The sequence below is a fragment of the Rhinolophus sinicus genome, chromosome 15, assembly GCF_057876585.1.
Source record: "Rhinolophus sinicus isolate RSI-liver-muscle chromosome 15, RSI-T2T, whole genome shotgun sequence".
NCBI classification, from domain to species: domain Eukaryota; kingdom Metazoa; phylum Chordata; class Mammalia; order Chiroptera; family Rhinolophidae; genus Rhinolophus; species Rhinolophus sinicus.
Window position 1 is genome coordinate 7876664 of NC_142515.1, and position 15886 is coordinate 7892549.

A 15886-nucleotide genomic window follows, 5' to 3' on the forward strand; every position below is an offset into this window, starting at 1 on the left:
GAATGTTGCTTCAGGGCTTGTACTCAGCCCGAATGCCCAACAGTCCAGCTGCAGCAAGATACTGTCAGCAACTGTTGTCTTTTGATTCCCTGTTCAGGGCTTTTGAGTCCTTCTTGGCAGATCCCCCACTGAACTGACGGCAAATTTCATTTCAGAGATGGGCTGGAGTTGCCAAGTTAAGCCCTTGTCCAAGTCCAAGGACAAACACCAAAGTGACCCCAGCTGTCATGGAAGGGTGATAACAGCCCCCAAGATACAGGCCGAACATATCAGGTCCTGTAGGGCCAGATGGGCGACAGTGTCTTATCTCTCTTTTCATATCACCATCTGGAAGGTATTAGCACAATAGCCGCCCTCACAGGCCTCTTGCTTTTTTCTTCTTGAATCCCCAAGTGCACACGATCACGTAATAGAGCAAGAGCCAGGGCCAGAGACAGCTCTGATGGAAAGTGAGATACAAGCTACAGAAAGGAAAGTGCTGTGAAACAGTTGGTTTGGAGAGTTAAGCTTGGTTGATCGGAGCATTGGACAGTCAGCCCAACAGAGGCGTGGGCTTTGATAAAACGAGTCCAGCGATGGCAGATACAACCTGCACCTCCGAGATGCAGCCACTGAAACGCAGGGAAACCAAAATCAGGAGGTGTCCAGAGAGGCTTGCAAACTGGCTGGAAACTCCAAGGCAGACACATCGAGCTATTTCTAGTCACCAGCGAGATAAAGCAGCACGTGAACCCCAGCCCACGTGTAAGCCTGAACAGCCCCCAAACACTGCTGACCTTGAGATGTCCAGCTGTGGGCGGGCTCCACACAGTTAAACACGCACGGGCTTGTCAGTTCTTTCCCAGCGTGTCCTTCCCCTCACAGAGCCAGTCTGTGCTCAGAGGAAATGACGTTTAAGGTTGGTTTAAGCAAAACAATCAGGAAAGAAAATATTCACTAAAAGAAAAGTCATAACCACCATCTCAAACCATACAAGAGGCTTTGGCCTGGGTTGCATCATCCACGTCATTCATTCCCACCACTGTCACCAGCCACCAGCAGCTCCTTGTGTCCTCTTCCCAGGAGCACGAGGTTCCTACGCCCTGATGGGTCCTGGTTACTGAGAATACAGGGGTACAGACAACCAAAGGAGACCGATTTCAAATAGACAAGATTTACCTTTTTATTCAGAAAGTCAAAATCTACCTACATAGACAAAGCGGTTCACAAACCATGAAAAACCAAAACAAGAACAAAAGCCTGTGTTGGTGTGAACCACATGAAATCGGCACTATTTGATAACTGCTAATATGGTGATACCTGTATTTCAACCTAATAGCACCTGGGTGGACACTGGAAACTCAAACAAAGGCTCCGAACAACACATATAGGCGCACCCCTATCTACTCAGCCTGCTGGCTACTGGTTACATAAATTTGTTTCATGAACACGTACCTTGTAAATGGTACAAAGGGATTCTGTTGTTCAGAGAAGACTTGTGGGTGATCCCTTTTCTAAATTGAAAACATAATACTTTATCACTCAATTTTTACTCGGTGCTCGCTCAGCTAACCTTTGTGAGGTAGATGAACCCACTCGCTCATTCTCATAGCTGAAAAACAGAAAAATCTTATTATGCAGACAGGTGAAACCAGAATAAACCCCGTGAGTTGGAGCAAGAGGAAACACAGAAGCGGTTCAGGCAGCATACATTCCCTGTGCTTTCAACTTCGAAGAGTTCTGGAACTCCATTTCTGAATCTGGAAACTCTCTAGCGAGGCTACGACACTGAGTAGGACGTAGCCCTGCTCCTGGTTCTTTGGTCAGGAGGCGGACATCAGAAACTCAGCCACCAGCTGCTGGCACAGGTGTCTGCGACCCTGAGCTCTTGCTAGCCAGACAGGTGAGGAGAAAAGCACCTGGACAAAACCGCCTTACCCAACGGTTCCCCAAGTGCGAATCCCAGCCCAAGAGCAGCAGCGTCACCCAGGAACTTGGCAGAGATGCTTAGTCTGGGGCGCCTTCCCACACCTCCTGAACCAGAAACTCTGGGGGCGGGGCAGCAAGCTGAATTGTAACCCGATTATTTCTGACGTTTCTAAGGTTTGACTCCCACGGACATGAGTCAGGTGAGTAGTTTTCCAGCTGTGTCCACAGGCATCCTCCAGGTCGACAGAGACCCTTCTGTTTGGATTCCCGACTGTGGGTCCCCAGCTGTAACCAGAATGCCCATTTCATTGTTTAATAAACGGTGGTACAGCTGGAAGGTTTCATTTGAAAAACAATTCTGCTGCTTTAAAAAAAAAATTGAAAATACTGAACAGATGGGAGTACAAGTGGCCACAGGCAATCTAGTCATCTGTAGGATGTTCTCGAAGGTCTGGGATCAGCTTGTGTGCCATCCAGGGAAGCCAATAGCAAAATGGAAACTCAACCACTTAAAGTGGGTTCAGGGGCTCTGCCTGAGGAGGGAGCAAGCTTTGATGTCTTCCAGGGCTTCAATTAAAAAAGGGGTGTTCAAAATCCCTTTCTTTGTTTGAGTACTGCTTCAGAAATGGGAGTGCCTTCTCTCTTCTTTCCTACTCAGAAAGTTTTTAAAAGGGAAGGATACGTCCAGCACCAGAGACTTAGCAGACAACAGGGAGGGAGGGAGGGAGCGGCCTGCTGTTTTTCTCGCGGACGGCTTCAAGCAAACGCTCCAGCCCCAGTTGTTGTTGTTTTAAAATATTTTTTTAGAAACATATTTTTAAAATATTAATTTCAATTTAATTTTTTAATTTAAAGTACCACCCGTTTCTGTGACGAGGCAAACCTCTAGGGAGAACTGTTACAGCCGCCTGTCTGCCCCGTTTTTTTCCCCTCTGCCGCCATCTCACCCTCTGCCTCTCCTGTCCTGTCTCTAACCAGGAAGTGGAGGGGGAGCCTTGGGTGGTGCTGTGGTCCGAATGGTAGTGTCCCCAAAATTCTCAAGTTGGAATTATAACCCCCAAGGTGATGGTATTAGGAGGTGGGGCCTTTGGGAGGTGGGGCCTTTGGGAGGTGGGTGGGGCCTTTGGTTAGGTCATGAGGGTGGTGCCCTTGTGAATGGGATCAGTGCCCTTAGAAGAGCTTGCTGGGGCGCCCCTTCTGCCATCTGAGGACACCCTGGCACCTTGAGCCCAAGACTTCAAAACTGTAGAACTGGGAGCAACAAATTTCTGCTGTTTATAAACCACTCAGTCTGTGAGCTAAGACAGGGCCACTCTGAGGTCTGAAAGGCCCCCACTGCACACCCACAGGGCCCTTCTTAGTTACTCCGATGGACTGGCAAGGTTAAGCACAGCTGGTTTCCGTCCTTTGCAGTAGTGCTATGAAGTTACCACAGACACTGAATTAGCAAATACCCGAGCCATTGCTCCCAGGAGAAATACAGGGTTAGATTCCTGCCAGCCTCTGGTCACCACATTTTTGTCAACCTATCAGTACATGTCCTTGTTTCATGTGTGTTTCTGTTGAAAGACAGCTTTCTTAGTACAGTAGTCCGTCCTTACCCACAGAGGCCAAGATCCCCGTGGATGCCTGAAATCGCGAATAGTACTGAACCCTCTATGTACTTCGCTTTTTCCCACGCTTACGTATACTGCACCGCTTCTCTTTGGCACGTCCAAATTGTCAGCATCCCTACTCTTGTGCTTTGGGGCCATTGTTAAGTAAAATAAGGGTCACTTGAACACAAGCCGGCCATACCACAATGGTCCATCTGATAACAGAGACGGTTACTAAGTGACTAATGGGCAGGAAGCGTTAACATCATGGAGACGCAGGACAAAGGGATGATTCACATTCCAGGCAATTGAAAACTTATGAATTATTTCTGGAATTTTCCATTGAATATTTTCAGACCACAGTTGGCTGCAGGTAACTGAAACCGTGGAAAGCGAAACCGAGGATAAGGGAGGGCTGCTGTACATATCGTTGATTCATGAACATCAAAGGCACAGCCAACGTCACTTATGCCAAAGGAAACTTATCTAACACAGCATTTTCCTCACAAGGCACATGGCCGACTCCTTGCACTTAGAAACACTAGATAGCACTTCAGCATTATGCTTGGGGACCATTTAAAACAGCAAAATCATCAACAAAATGCACAAAACTATGAAACATGGGGCACTAAATATACCTGGAAAGGGCTTGTATACAGAGAGCTGCAACGAGGAGACAGAGCGTCACCTTGCTCCATCTCAGCTGGGAGCATGCACGTCAGGCGACTCAAATTTTCCGCTGCTCTGAATGATCACAAAGGAGCCATGAGTACTGATATCGGGCTTTCAAATAAATCTTAGCAACATCACAAGTATAAAGTGTGTGCGTGATGAGGGCGGACTGCGTTTGGTGGGGACAGCTGGCGACCAAAGCCAGACCCATCCCTGCTCCTCCTATCAGAATGGCCCCTTCCCACCAATTTCCAGGAAAGACAACTGTTTGTTAACACGGGCAAGGCACCAAAATCACTCGGTCGGCACAGAGATCTACCAGCAAGCTGGCCAACTTCTCAGCCCTGATAAAATCTGTGCTTAGCCACCGGTTCCTTCCGGCACCGTGTGATCACGCTTGGTCATGGTCCCAGGTGACACAACGTCTTTACTCAATGTCTTTCTCGGTCTTGAGAGAGGCCAGTGACGTAGGTGGGACCCCGTGGTGTGGTGGAATGAGGGAACCTGGCTCTGCCCCCAGCCAGTGGGGAGTTCAGAACACAGGCTTGACGGCCAACGGAACCTGCTTCAGGTCCCAGCTCTGCCACTTACTACAGTAGCTACGTAACCCTGCACATGTTCACATGTTCATGTCTCTGGGACTGGATCTGCTCACCCGTAAAATGGCCGTCATAACAGGATCCCCCACCTCCTAGGGTGTTGAGAGGATTTACAGAGAGACACTCAGCATGGTGCATGAAGCACAGGAAGTGTCCTCCGAAGGGACTCTAAGCAGGTAGCACCAGCTTACTGCCGGCTTGGGACTCGTCATTTAAAACGCAGTCTCAGGTCTGCGAGGGGACTTTAGAAGCACCAGTAACACCCCCATCTGGATGTTAGTTCTCCTGAGAGCCATCTAGCCGAGTCATCCTGTGTCCTCTGCTCGGAGAGCTTCCCCTTGCCCCTCTAGGTGTCCCTAGGAAACCCAAGGGGAGACGGATTAAGGACAATGTCTGGGTATCTGTGAAGGGCAGTGACACAGGGGGATGGGTGGTTGCAGGAGTTCAGAGACAGGCTCCCCTTTCAGCCTTGGGAGAAGGGCTCCTGGAGGAGGGGATGCTGTCCTGTGAGCTCCAGGAGGGAAGGGACACATCTGTCCTATTCACCATGTTTTCCTCAGTGCCATGCGGTATCTGGCACAAAGCAGCTGCTCACTGACATACATAAAAATTAAAGTGTGTGTGTGAATAGATAGATGGATGGATGGACAGGTGGATGGATGGATAGGCGTGCGTGTATGTGCGCGTACACATCTGAGTCCTGAAGCTGACTCGGAACAAGCCTGATGTAAATAAAGGACTGAGTTTCCGAGTTTGCATGGAGAGACAGAGGTAAAACCTAAGTCGGGGCTACGCACAGGGAATAATGATCCGCGTGGGGTTGCTGGGGCGTGAGGTACTGGGTGAGTGAGGGCAGACTGGCGCAAGCGGAAGCAGAAGAAGCCACCCTCCCCTCTAAGGCCTGTTTGCAAGCAAAGGCACGAGGACCTGGTGGTCCCTTTCCCCACTGTGCTGCTGGCTCCTCTTCTCTGACCATGACCCAAGACAAAGAGACCAAGCAGCTAACCAGCTTGTGTCATGGGAGGCCAGAGGGCAGCCACCCAAGTCATTCCTGAAAAGGTATAAACAGTACACTGTCTCTCCTATTCTACTGTAAACAGGGGCTCCTGAAGACCACTAGGGAACAAATGTCTAAAATGGCCTTTGCAGGAGGGTTTCCTGGTATCTCCTCAGATCATTCCTAAGGCCCAAGAAGAGGCCCAGCCTTTCGCAGGAGAGGCATGCAGACCCTGTTAGGGGTGGGGGGGAACCGATGATGATTAGAGGGGAAGGGGGGGCAGGCTCAGGGATTGAGTCCTGGGATCGCGCCACCAGCCTCAGGCCCAGCCCCCACCCTACCTCTGCGCTGTCAGATCCGTGGAGACCTGGCTGATGACATCACCGTGGTGGGAAGAGGCAGCTAAGAGTGGGTTTTCCGGGTCTTCAAGGGCCGCTGGCTCGATGACATCATCTGCTACAGGTGAACTGGGGAGAGGAGAAGAAAAAACCAAAGCTCAGAAATGTTCTTTAAAGTTTTAAGTGTGTTTTAACAGCACGTTTTATCTAGACCTTACACTGGGCCTGTTTCCTTTTCTATAAATGAAGGGTCTGCTGCTGCTCCGAGTGTGGTCCACAGATAGTGCTGGCCCAGGAGGGTTTGTCACCACTCCATGATGAGACTGCACAGAAACCTGAGTAAGAGTTTAGAAAGCTTTAGAGCAATTTGATAGAGTGATTTTATGTCTGTTGAATCTAATTATAAAAGTCAGGGCTGGTGTTTTGTAGGTCTTGATCGGTGGTTCTCAGCCAAGGGCGGTTTTTGCCTCAGGGGACATTTGGCAATGTCTGGAGACAGTTTTGGTTGTTACAACTGAAGGGGAAGATGCAGCTAAACATCCTAGAAGCGCAGGATAGCCCCGCAATGAAGAATTGCCCAGCCCAAAATGTCAGCAGAGCCAAGGTCGAGAAACCCTGGCCTTGACTTTGTTTCATTTTCCAGTAATCCTCCAAATTTAACTGTATTTTCCAAAGTTTTGACCTACAGTAAGTTAGAAATAAAAAAACAACAGTGGTGCTTCACCGACTGAGAAGGTCAGCACTAGATAAACTCCAAGAACAGGCTGCCTTTGAAAGTCTAGAGAGACACAGGTCCTTGGACACTGACTGTCACTGTCACACACATCAGCTCACTCTGCAGGAAACCCCTCTCATAATCAGGTATGTCTTATTCGCTCATCCTGGAGGGCCATGAGTTTTGTTCTTTCTGATGAACTTGCTCTGTAGCAATAAGTAACGGGACAGTTTATAACCATTTCTTGAGCAGATATTCACTGAACACCAGCTCTGTGTTGTGACCAAAAAAGAGGTGGACCCTGGCCTCATGGAGCTTATAGTTGTAGGCAAGACTCAGACATTTTTTAAAATGCACGTTTACTTACCATGTTTCCCTGAAAATAAGACCTAGCTGGACAATCAGCTCTAATGTGTCTTTTGGAGCAAAAATTAATCTAAGAACCTGGTATTATATTATATTATATTATATTATATTATATTATATTATATTATATTATATTATATTATATTATATTACATTATATTATAGACCGGGTCTTACATTAATTTTTGCTCCAAAAGACACATTAGAGCTGATTGTCCAGCCAGGTCTTATTTTCGGGGAAACATGTAGTAACACTGTAGTGACCGCTAAGAAGGAAAGGTACACATGGCTGCGAGAGCATAAAGTAGGAGGAGAGCCTGGCCCAGAGTAGGTCAGGGAAAACTTCCTTGTGGAGTGGTAAGCGGAGGCCAGCTGGCCAGCTCAGTGCAGCAAATGTTTCCTGAAACTTACAGTGTGCCAGGAACCGTTAGCTGCATGCTCACAGCTATCACCAGATTTGATCCTCACAACTCTGTGAGGTAGGTACTATCATTATCCCAATTCTACAGATGTGGCAAGGAAGACACAGAGAGGCTGAGGAGCTTGTTACAGCTGGTCAGAGGCGTAACCAGGACGCAAACCTAAGCTTGTCTCCAGGAGCCATGTTCTTAACCACCACGCGAGGCTGTGTCTCAGAGCTTGAAGAATAAGAAAAAGGGAGAGTGCCCTCTGGTGCAGGGAGCCAAGTATCTGAAAGCCCTGCATCAGGAAAGAGTTTGGCATTCTGGAGAAATGCAAAAAGGTTACTGTGGCTAGACTGCACAAAAAGAAGACTATAAAGGGGAGAGGTGGACAGGAGCCAGATAGAGGCCAGGTAGAGGTACTGCGACTTGACTGTTAATTGAAGAATCAGCCCAAGGCTTCTAGCAAATGCTCAGCCACAAAGAGCTGCCCCTGGCATCGAGATGAACGAGAGGCGGGGAAGCCCAGGGTGAATTTCCCAGAACTGTCCTACATACAATCGGACTAGTGAACGAGTGCACGTGTGTGCCCACGTTACTGCTTATTCCCATGGATCCTCTGTTATTCCTTCCCTTCTTCCTCCATGGTCCCCACCCACCACTCCAAATCCTGCAGAACCTGATCCTGTAGCCCAGTGACCACACCCAAGGAGTCAGAGAGGAGGTGAAAGGAACAAAGGACAAAGGACGGACTGAGCCCGAAGGAGGCAGGATAGCAGGGGCTCTGGACGTCTTTGTTGGATCACGATTCGGAGAATCCTAAACAGGCAAGATCGACTTTCCAAAGTCATAAAACCTGAGTGGAGAAACATGGCACAGAGCTTTGGCAACACACACTGAAAGCCATAAAAGCCAGCGCTCCCTTTGACACAGCCGTTCTACTTCCAAGAATTTATTCTAAGGAGGTGATTAAAGGTGCTCAGAAAAGATGCTGATCACAGCTGTGATCATAACAGAAAAAAAAAAAAAAAAAATACAAACCCCAAAAACCGGAAACCAGCCAAATGTCCAACAGTAGGGGACAGTTAATCAAATTAAGGCCCAGCCACAGAACGGACTCATTTGCAACTGTTTAAAAAAATAAGGTCGATCTCCATGTGTCTAGAGGTAAATATGCCTATCAGTAACTAAAAAGAGGTTTAAAAACTATTGGCAGCATGGTGCAGATTTTATGTGCCTGTGTGTATCGACATACATGTATGTGTGTTCACGTATGTACATGTATGTATAAATACACACAGAAAGACAGCAGCAGGGCAAAGAGCACCAAGCAACATGGAAGCACATACACCAAGGTGTTCATGGTCATCATTTCAGGAGTGAAACTACGCGTGTTTTTTCTTGTTCGTTGAATTTATTTCTATTTTCTAGTTCTATGCTGAACACATACTGGTTTTATAAAACACATAAGAAAACATATTTAAGGAAACCCTTAAGTGCCAGGGAACAACTTCAGTTCATAACTCAGTGAGTTTTAAGAGACGGGACAGTCAGAAATGCCATCATCTCCAACCCCTCCCCCTACTTCTATATTCAGGTTTTCCATTGTGTGGACCTAGGCTTGTCAGCCTCATCCCAAGACAGAAACACAGCCACGCCTCACTCATCAGGCACCACCGGAGACAAGGAAGGGCCCAGTCAGTGGAGAATTCTTCGGGTAACAGCTATCTGCCCACATACTCATGGGATGGCATTTGTAACTCTTTGCGATGGAATTCTTTTTCAAAGCCTATTGGGCATGTCCCTGATTTATTGGAACAGAGACTCTTCAAACATAATTAAAATATTCCCAATGACACGCACTCAGCATTTTGAGTGACTCTACCATGTTTCCCCGAAAATAAGACCTAGCCAGACAATCAGCTTTAATGCATCTTTTTGAGCAAAAATTAATATAAGACCCGGTCTTATTTTACTATAAGACCCGGTCATTAATTTTTGCTCCAAAAGACACATTAGAGCTGATTGTCCGGCTAGGTCTTGTTTTTGGGGAAACGCGGAATGTAAGCGAGGAAGGATGACGCTAGGGCACTGAGAAAACAATTCATATGAAGTCAAGTGGCTTGGATGCTAGAGCAGCCCCACCTTGGGATCTCAGCCAGGTGATTTCTCTGAGCCTACACTTTTCCATCTGTGAAGCCGAGGCCCTGGAAGGCATGATCCCCGAGAACTCTTCAACTCGGTCTTGCCCCGCCTTCGCAGGCTGCCAGCCAGCACTTCTGCTCACCAACTCTTCTGCCTCTTTTACTTTATGCCTTCCAGTTCTCTGCTCCTAATGGACTACAGACCAAGGAACGTGGCTGAGGGTTGGAATAGTGCACAAATCAAGAGTTAATGAGCTCTGATAAAGGTTTATAAACCCCCCACGAGACATAATTGTAATAATTTAAAAATAAACGTGTGTGTATATACAGGTACATTAGATTGAACCACATGAAATTGCTAAAAAAAAAAATTGTCAAATTCATGTTGTACCATCAGCCCCCGGGGCCTTTCTGTCTTGCTTCCCAGCGTGTCTTACTTCCTAGTGATCTGGTTATGCTCCAGAGGGCCAAGGACAGGGAAAGCTGACGTCTGGGCATGTGGAGGGACTCACAAACAGCTCTTCTCAGACCAACTGTAAGAGGCTATAAATGGCTTCTAGATTCTACTAGTGGTGGTGCTGGGACTAGAGTGACTGAAATATTTTTCAGAGGAGAAAAAAAAAAAAATCTGTCAGAAATTTTAACCACCAGCTGCTGCCACCAGCTGCTGGAGCCAGCCCACCATAAATTTAGTCAGGCCAGCAAAGGGTTCATTTTCCGCTGGCACGTCAGGGAGGGAAGCTTGTATCAACAAGTGCTTCTCCAAAAGGCCATGAGTCACCCTCGTTCAGAGACTGAGGCAGAGAGGGTTCTGCTTCAAAGAGGAAGACATTCATATTTCCAGTCTAAAAAGCCAGCACCTTCAGTGCTACACACAGAAGCCATGCCACAGGAAGAGCTTCTGGTCGACACCAGAATGAATTACATGGGACCAAAAGTACCAGTAGTCAGTAGTAGTTAGTGGTAGTGGTAATAACAGTGAAGGGCAGGAGGAAACCTTGGGAGGTGACAGGTATGTCTGTGGCCTTGATGGTGGTAGTAGTTTCACAGGTATATCCTTACCCCCAAACTCATCAAATGGTTTACATTAAATATGCACAGCTCTTTATATGTCATCATATAGCAATACAGTGCTTTCCAAAAAAAATGGGGATCACACATTCCAGGGTTGACTAATCAAAAGCAAGGCAAGTTCAAAGTCTAAAGCAAGGAGAACTGTGAAGGGTGGTAATAGAAGAACAAACTGACATAGAAAAATGGGCTTCTTTCAAGCTGGGGTGATCTGGGAAGGCCCCTGGGGCGACCAGGGTAGGGTCAGGGTGAGCCAAGTGTTTCAATAGACAGATATGTACCAGGGCTTTCCAGAAAAAAAAGAGCTTCTCCCTCCCTCTCTCCCTGGTGGTTCGGTAGGAAAGCCACCAGGCTTCCTTGCCTTCCCTTGGACAGAGCAAGGAAGGAGAAGGGACAGGGGCTGCAAAGGCACGGAGGAGGCCAGTATTTTAGGAAAATCATCTTCCCTACGGGGAGATTAGCCACCAAATAACGACATCAACAGTAATGGAGCCAGGTTCTCACATCAGAGGGTTTGCTTATACAAAAGCTGATTCAGCACCAAAGACCTCTCAGGGATGGGTTACAATCAGAGGCATCAGATAAATACAGAACTAGATATACAGAATGTGTGCGCGTCTATGTGTGTGCACATACATGCACACACATCTATTTCCCAGCTCTGTCTGCTGACAGGAGTCATGTCAAAAGTACATAAGAACCACATCAAAGGGACTACCACTGGCCAAATCTGGGACTAATTGGGCATAAAAAAATATGGATAATAATGGATTATAACCTATCAAGAAAATTAATAATCCATGAACTCACATAAAGACATGAACAAATGCACAAACAAGGGAGGACAGCGAGCTCCTCCCTAGAGTACAAAGTCAGCTAGTACATGTAGCAGGAGTGATGGAAACAGAAAATCACCGCTAAGAGCCATCGGAGTGGTGGGGAATGCAGGCAGGAGCCACTGAAGGACACTAACTGGATGGATGAAACAGCTTTAAAGAAGTAAAGGACACTGGTGAGGAGCATCTTCCCAGCAAACACTGATGGACTACCCAGGGGAAAGGATGACGTAAGGGTGGAGAAACCTGGCAGGCACTGACCTGGCCAGGTGTTGACCAGGATGACCATCCCCGGGGCTGGGACCATCTCACCCTGTACATGCCTGAGGGTCCCGGACGTGACCTGCTGGGAAGAGCACAGCATCACTGCTGTGGGGTCCCTGACCGGCAGGGACAGCCAGTCTGGTTATGAGGAAACTCCAGATAGACACAGGCTGAGGGATTTTTCCAGAATGAAAGGTTATGAAGGGCAGAGGGGGACTGAGCCGTTCTTCCAGACGAGAGGAGAATCTGCAGGCATACAGAGCTAGACGCATGCTTTCGGACTGGATCCTGGATCAGATGGAAAAAGGGACCAGTGCTGGTCATCGGAACGGGTTCTGAAGAGTGGGTGGTGCAGTGACAGATCGTATGGCTTTCCCAAATGGATGGCCGTGTGGGCACGGTGCTGGAAAGTGTCCTTGTTTGGGGGAAATGAACACTGGGGTGTGTTTGTTCCGTTGTGTTTTGTTTAGAGGGGGGCAGCTTCATGTCTGCAGCTTGCTCTCAAATGACTCAGAGAAAGAGTGATGATAATGGACACACTCACCCACAAATAAAGAGGGGATGACAAAACACGTGCAGTAAAATGTGAACAATTGAGGAATTAGGGCAAAGGGAATATGGGAATCCTTTGTACTGTTCTTGCAACTTTTCTGTAAGTTGGAAATTATGTTAGAAACAAGCAAAAATCTTCTTGAGTAAAGGCATGCAGGCACCTGCAGAGCTCAGTTGGGGTTCCAGAGGACAGAGGATCTGGGGTCACTCATGCAAGAGGTTTCATGTTGTCCACTCAACACCAGGTGTGGGAGGCAAGGGACGTGGGGAACAATCAGAGATGCTCTGGGGTTTGAACCCCTAACTGGTTGGAAAGCCCCATTATTAATTGCATGCCTCACACAGAATCCCTTAATACTCCGGTGCCATTATTGACTTAATACTTATCTTTTGATGAAGCCAGTTGTTCAATTTCAACGAACTTACATCATTCTAAGTAATAACATCTGTGAGTCTGTGGTTTTGATGTGCTACTTCTACTTTTTTCTAATACAGAGCGAGTAATCCTTATAACTCTTGAAATGACCGGGCAGCCCCCAAGGTCAGGGCACGGCCCCCGGGGAGCTGCACACCACACTTTAAAAAACATGGGCACAGCTCTCACCAACACAACTGTAATAGAGCCCCATGCTGCTCATATCGGCTCACTCCTTTTTCTTTTTCTTTTTTTAAAGAAAAGCAAAGCCTGCTATAAATCAGCAAAATAAAATCTTCTGAGATCTCACATCTTCGTAAGTTGAGGGCCACTTATGAGCTGGGCATGACCCAGCTGGCAAAGGTTAGAAGCCATGGCAAAGGCATTCACAGATGGAGCACACGTGCGTGTCCTTCTCGGATCTCCCCGGCAGCATTCTGAAATGAAACCTTGGTCGTCCCGCGTGAGGAGTAGAGGCGCCGAGCTCAGCTTCTGTTCCTGCTTGCCAAGGTGTGCTCACCAGGTGTGCAGCTCTGTGGCCCTGGTACCTCCTCAAAAATGCTTTGGTTTTTCAGTCACAATGGAGAACAACTCATCCTTTCTTCATGTGGCAAATGATGAGTGGGACACGTGTGGCCTGGCATCCCTCTGGGCCGGGTGGATAATGAGATTCCTAAAGCAGAGAGTTCCACTGCTCCTGAGAGCAGAGAAGGAATTCAAGACTGCAAGTGGAGGAGCGTGACCAAGATCTCAAGCAAGCTGTCTCTATTGCTGATGGTAGTATTTTAATATAGTCTCAATACTGGAACACGTTTAAACAATTACAACAAAAGTACTACTAATAATAAATGATAATCATGACAGCAGCTAACACTGTTGGGTACTGGTATCTGCCAGGCAGACACAAGCTCTGTGAGGAGCTCTGCACACTCTTGCTCACCCAGCCCTTAGGGAGGGGTGAAGGGCGGCAGAATTTAAATCCAGGTCCAAGAGCACAAGATCCAGGCAATCCCATGGCGGTGGGTGTGCCCTGGGCCTGGCTCAAATTATGAACAGGAAGACGGTTCCCACAGGACCCCGGGGAAAGCAGCTTGTCTAAGAGATTTGTGTCAGAGAGAATAGGCAGATTTTCCGCTGTCAGATAAGAAAGTCCAGCAATTTAAAGAGTTAGCCTTCCAGTAATTAAAAAAACTACATAGCTACTTATATTTGTATAGTATCTTAGAGCTTTGCCAATGGCTGCCTAAATTCTCCACCACCCCTATGTAGATGGCAGACAACTTATTTTACAGAACAGGACACTGAGACTCAAAGAATTAAGAAACTTGGCAAAGAAACAGAGTGACAGGAGCCCAGACCTCTGTCACACACCTTGTCCTTGTTACAGGAACCCACGCTGTCTCCCCAGGCCTTTTCTCCAGTAGGTACTGTCCCCAATTCAGCCCTCTGAGGGGCCCACAGGTCGTGGAGGCCCCCAGGGCCAGCAGGGGAATCGTGGCCCCAGCAAAAGGAGGACCCTCTCTCTACCTTGTTCCCTGCTACACTCTCAGCTCAGAGTCAGCAGGCAAATGTTTACTGGGATGAATGAACGGGAAGAGGCAGAGCCACAGGGGCGCAGCCAGTGACACCAAAGTCGTAACTGAGTTCCAACAAGGAGGCCGACATGTGATGTTTTATAGACACTGAAAATTGAACATCTGTCCATTTCCATTAGGAGCTGTGCTTTTCATATTTTAAAGCCAAATTTTTAGACCTCCTGCAAGGAGCAGAGGCGTGTCTCCAAGGTTTCAGAGGGGACCCGATGCAGATAGCCACTGATCCCAGAAGGGATGCTGGGAATAGGTTCAGCCGAGCCAGCAGAAATGAGGCAGGTACTGACTGCCCTTGAGGACAACACCTGGCACATGGCTGACCACAAGATGACGTGGGAGCTGTTGAATGAAGGTTCCAGGGCCCGGTAACTCATAGGTGAGCCAGCTCAGTCAAGGTGTGCAAGGTAACATGGGACCTTTGCCTGTTTTGTGTGAAGCAGGCAGCCATGGGAAGCCCAAGGGTTGGAGAGAGGTGTGTCCTGGCAATAAAAGGAGGCGGGAAAGTGTGCTCCTGATGCTGGCTTGACCGAACTTTGTACCAGCCCTTGTCAGTTTGGAACTTTCCCATGACTGTCATGATGTGAAACCAAGCCTGTGCCTTCAGGAGCTCAAGCTGGAGAATGCTGGCCAGGAGCCGTATACTCTAAATGACACAGATTCAAGGGCAGCTGCTGGACCTCAGAGGACCCACAGGGACACAACCACACAATGAGTGGGAGTAGCACTATACGTCGCCAAACCTGTACGTACAGGAGCCAGTGAAGCAACTGCTTTCTCTTACCATTTCCCTCCCAGATTTCTCTGCGAGCAGAACTGCCATTGAGTTTCCTATTCTTTTAGTTTGACTTATTTTCTAGGGAAAGTATAAATGACCAATTAAAAGGGAGGGTGAGAAAACAAGGAAGGATAGACATAAAGGGACATAAAGGATGGACATCCCCTAAAGAAATCCCTTTAATAGTAACGAGGTGAAAAATATTGACACGACTTTCCACTTGCACAGCACTTCACAGTTTGCCAAGTATTTCCCCCCACAGCTTGGTGAGCCAGGCGGGCAGGATTAAGTGTTCCCACCACTAATGAGAAGGAAGTCCTAACTCAGAGACAGTTAGTGACTTGCTCAAGGTCACACAGGTGGCAAGGGTGGGGCAGGGATTCTCACACAGGATCGATCTTTGTCTCTGAATTCCCAGGCAGACTGCCTCTCCCCACCCCTGGGAAAATCAGTCTTGGGAATTTTGCTTTCTCTTAATTGGCAGCACTGAACATATTTGCTAAATGAGAGACTGAAACCAAGGACCAGAGGGGCCGGACAGGAAGGGAAGGAGGGGTGCAGTTGATGTTGCCTGTGTGGAATGAAAGCTCCACTGCAATGATGGCTCTGCAGTCCGTGCGCATTTCACTTGCCCTCTATATTTAGA

At 47.8% G+C, this 15886-nt stretch overlaps 1 protein-coding gene across 35 annotated transcripts in view; it reads right to left on the minus strand.

Annotated features, from left to right (window-relative positions):
- The window catches only part of TACC2 (transforming acidic coiled-coil containing protein 2), a 186526-nt gene that overhangs the window by 91948 nt on the left and 78692 nt on the right, over positions 1 to 15886 (minus strand). For all 35 annotated transcript variants that reach the window (XM_019752901.3, XM_074338945.2, XM_074338935.2 and 32 more), the window contains one exon: positions 6113 to 6238. In XM_019752901.3, coding sequence (XP_019608460.3) covers positions 6113 to 6238 — 126 coding nt within the window. The remainder of the gene's footprint in view (positions 1 to 6112; positions 6239 to 15886) is intronic.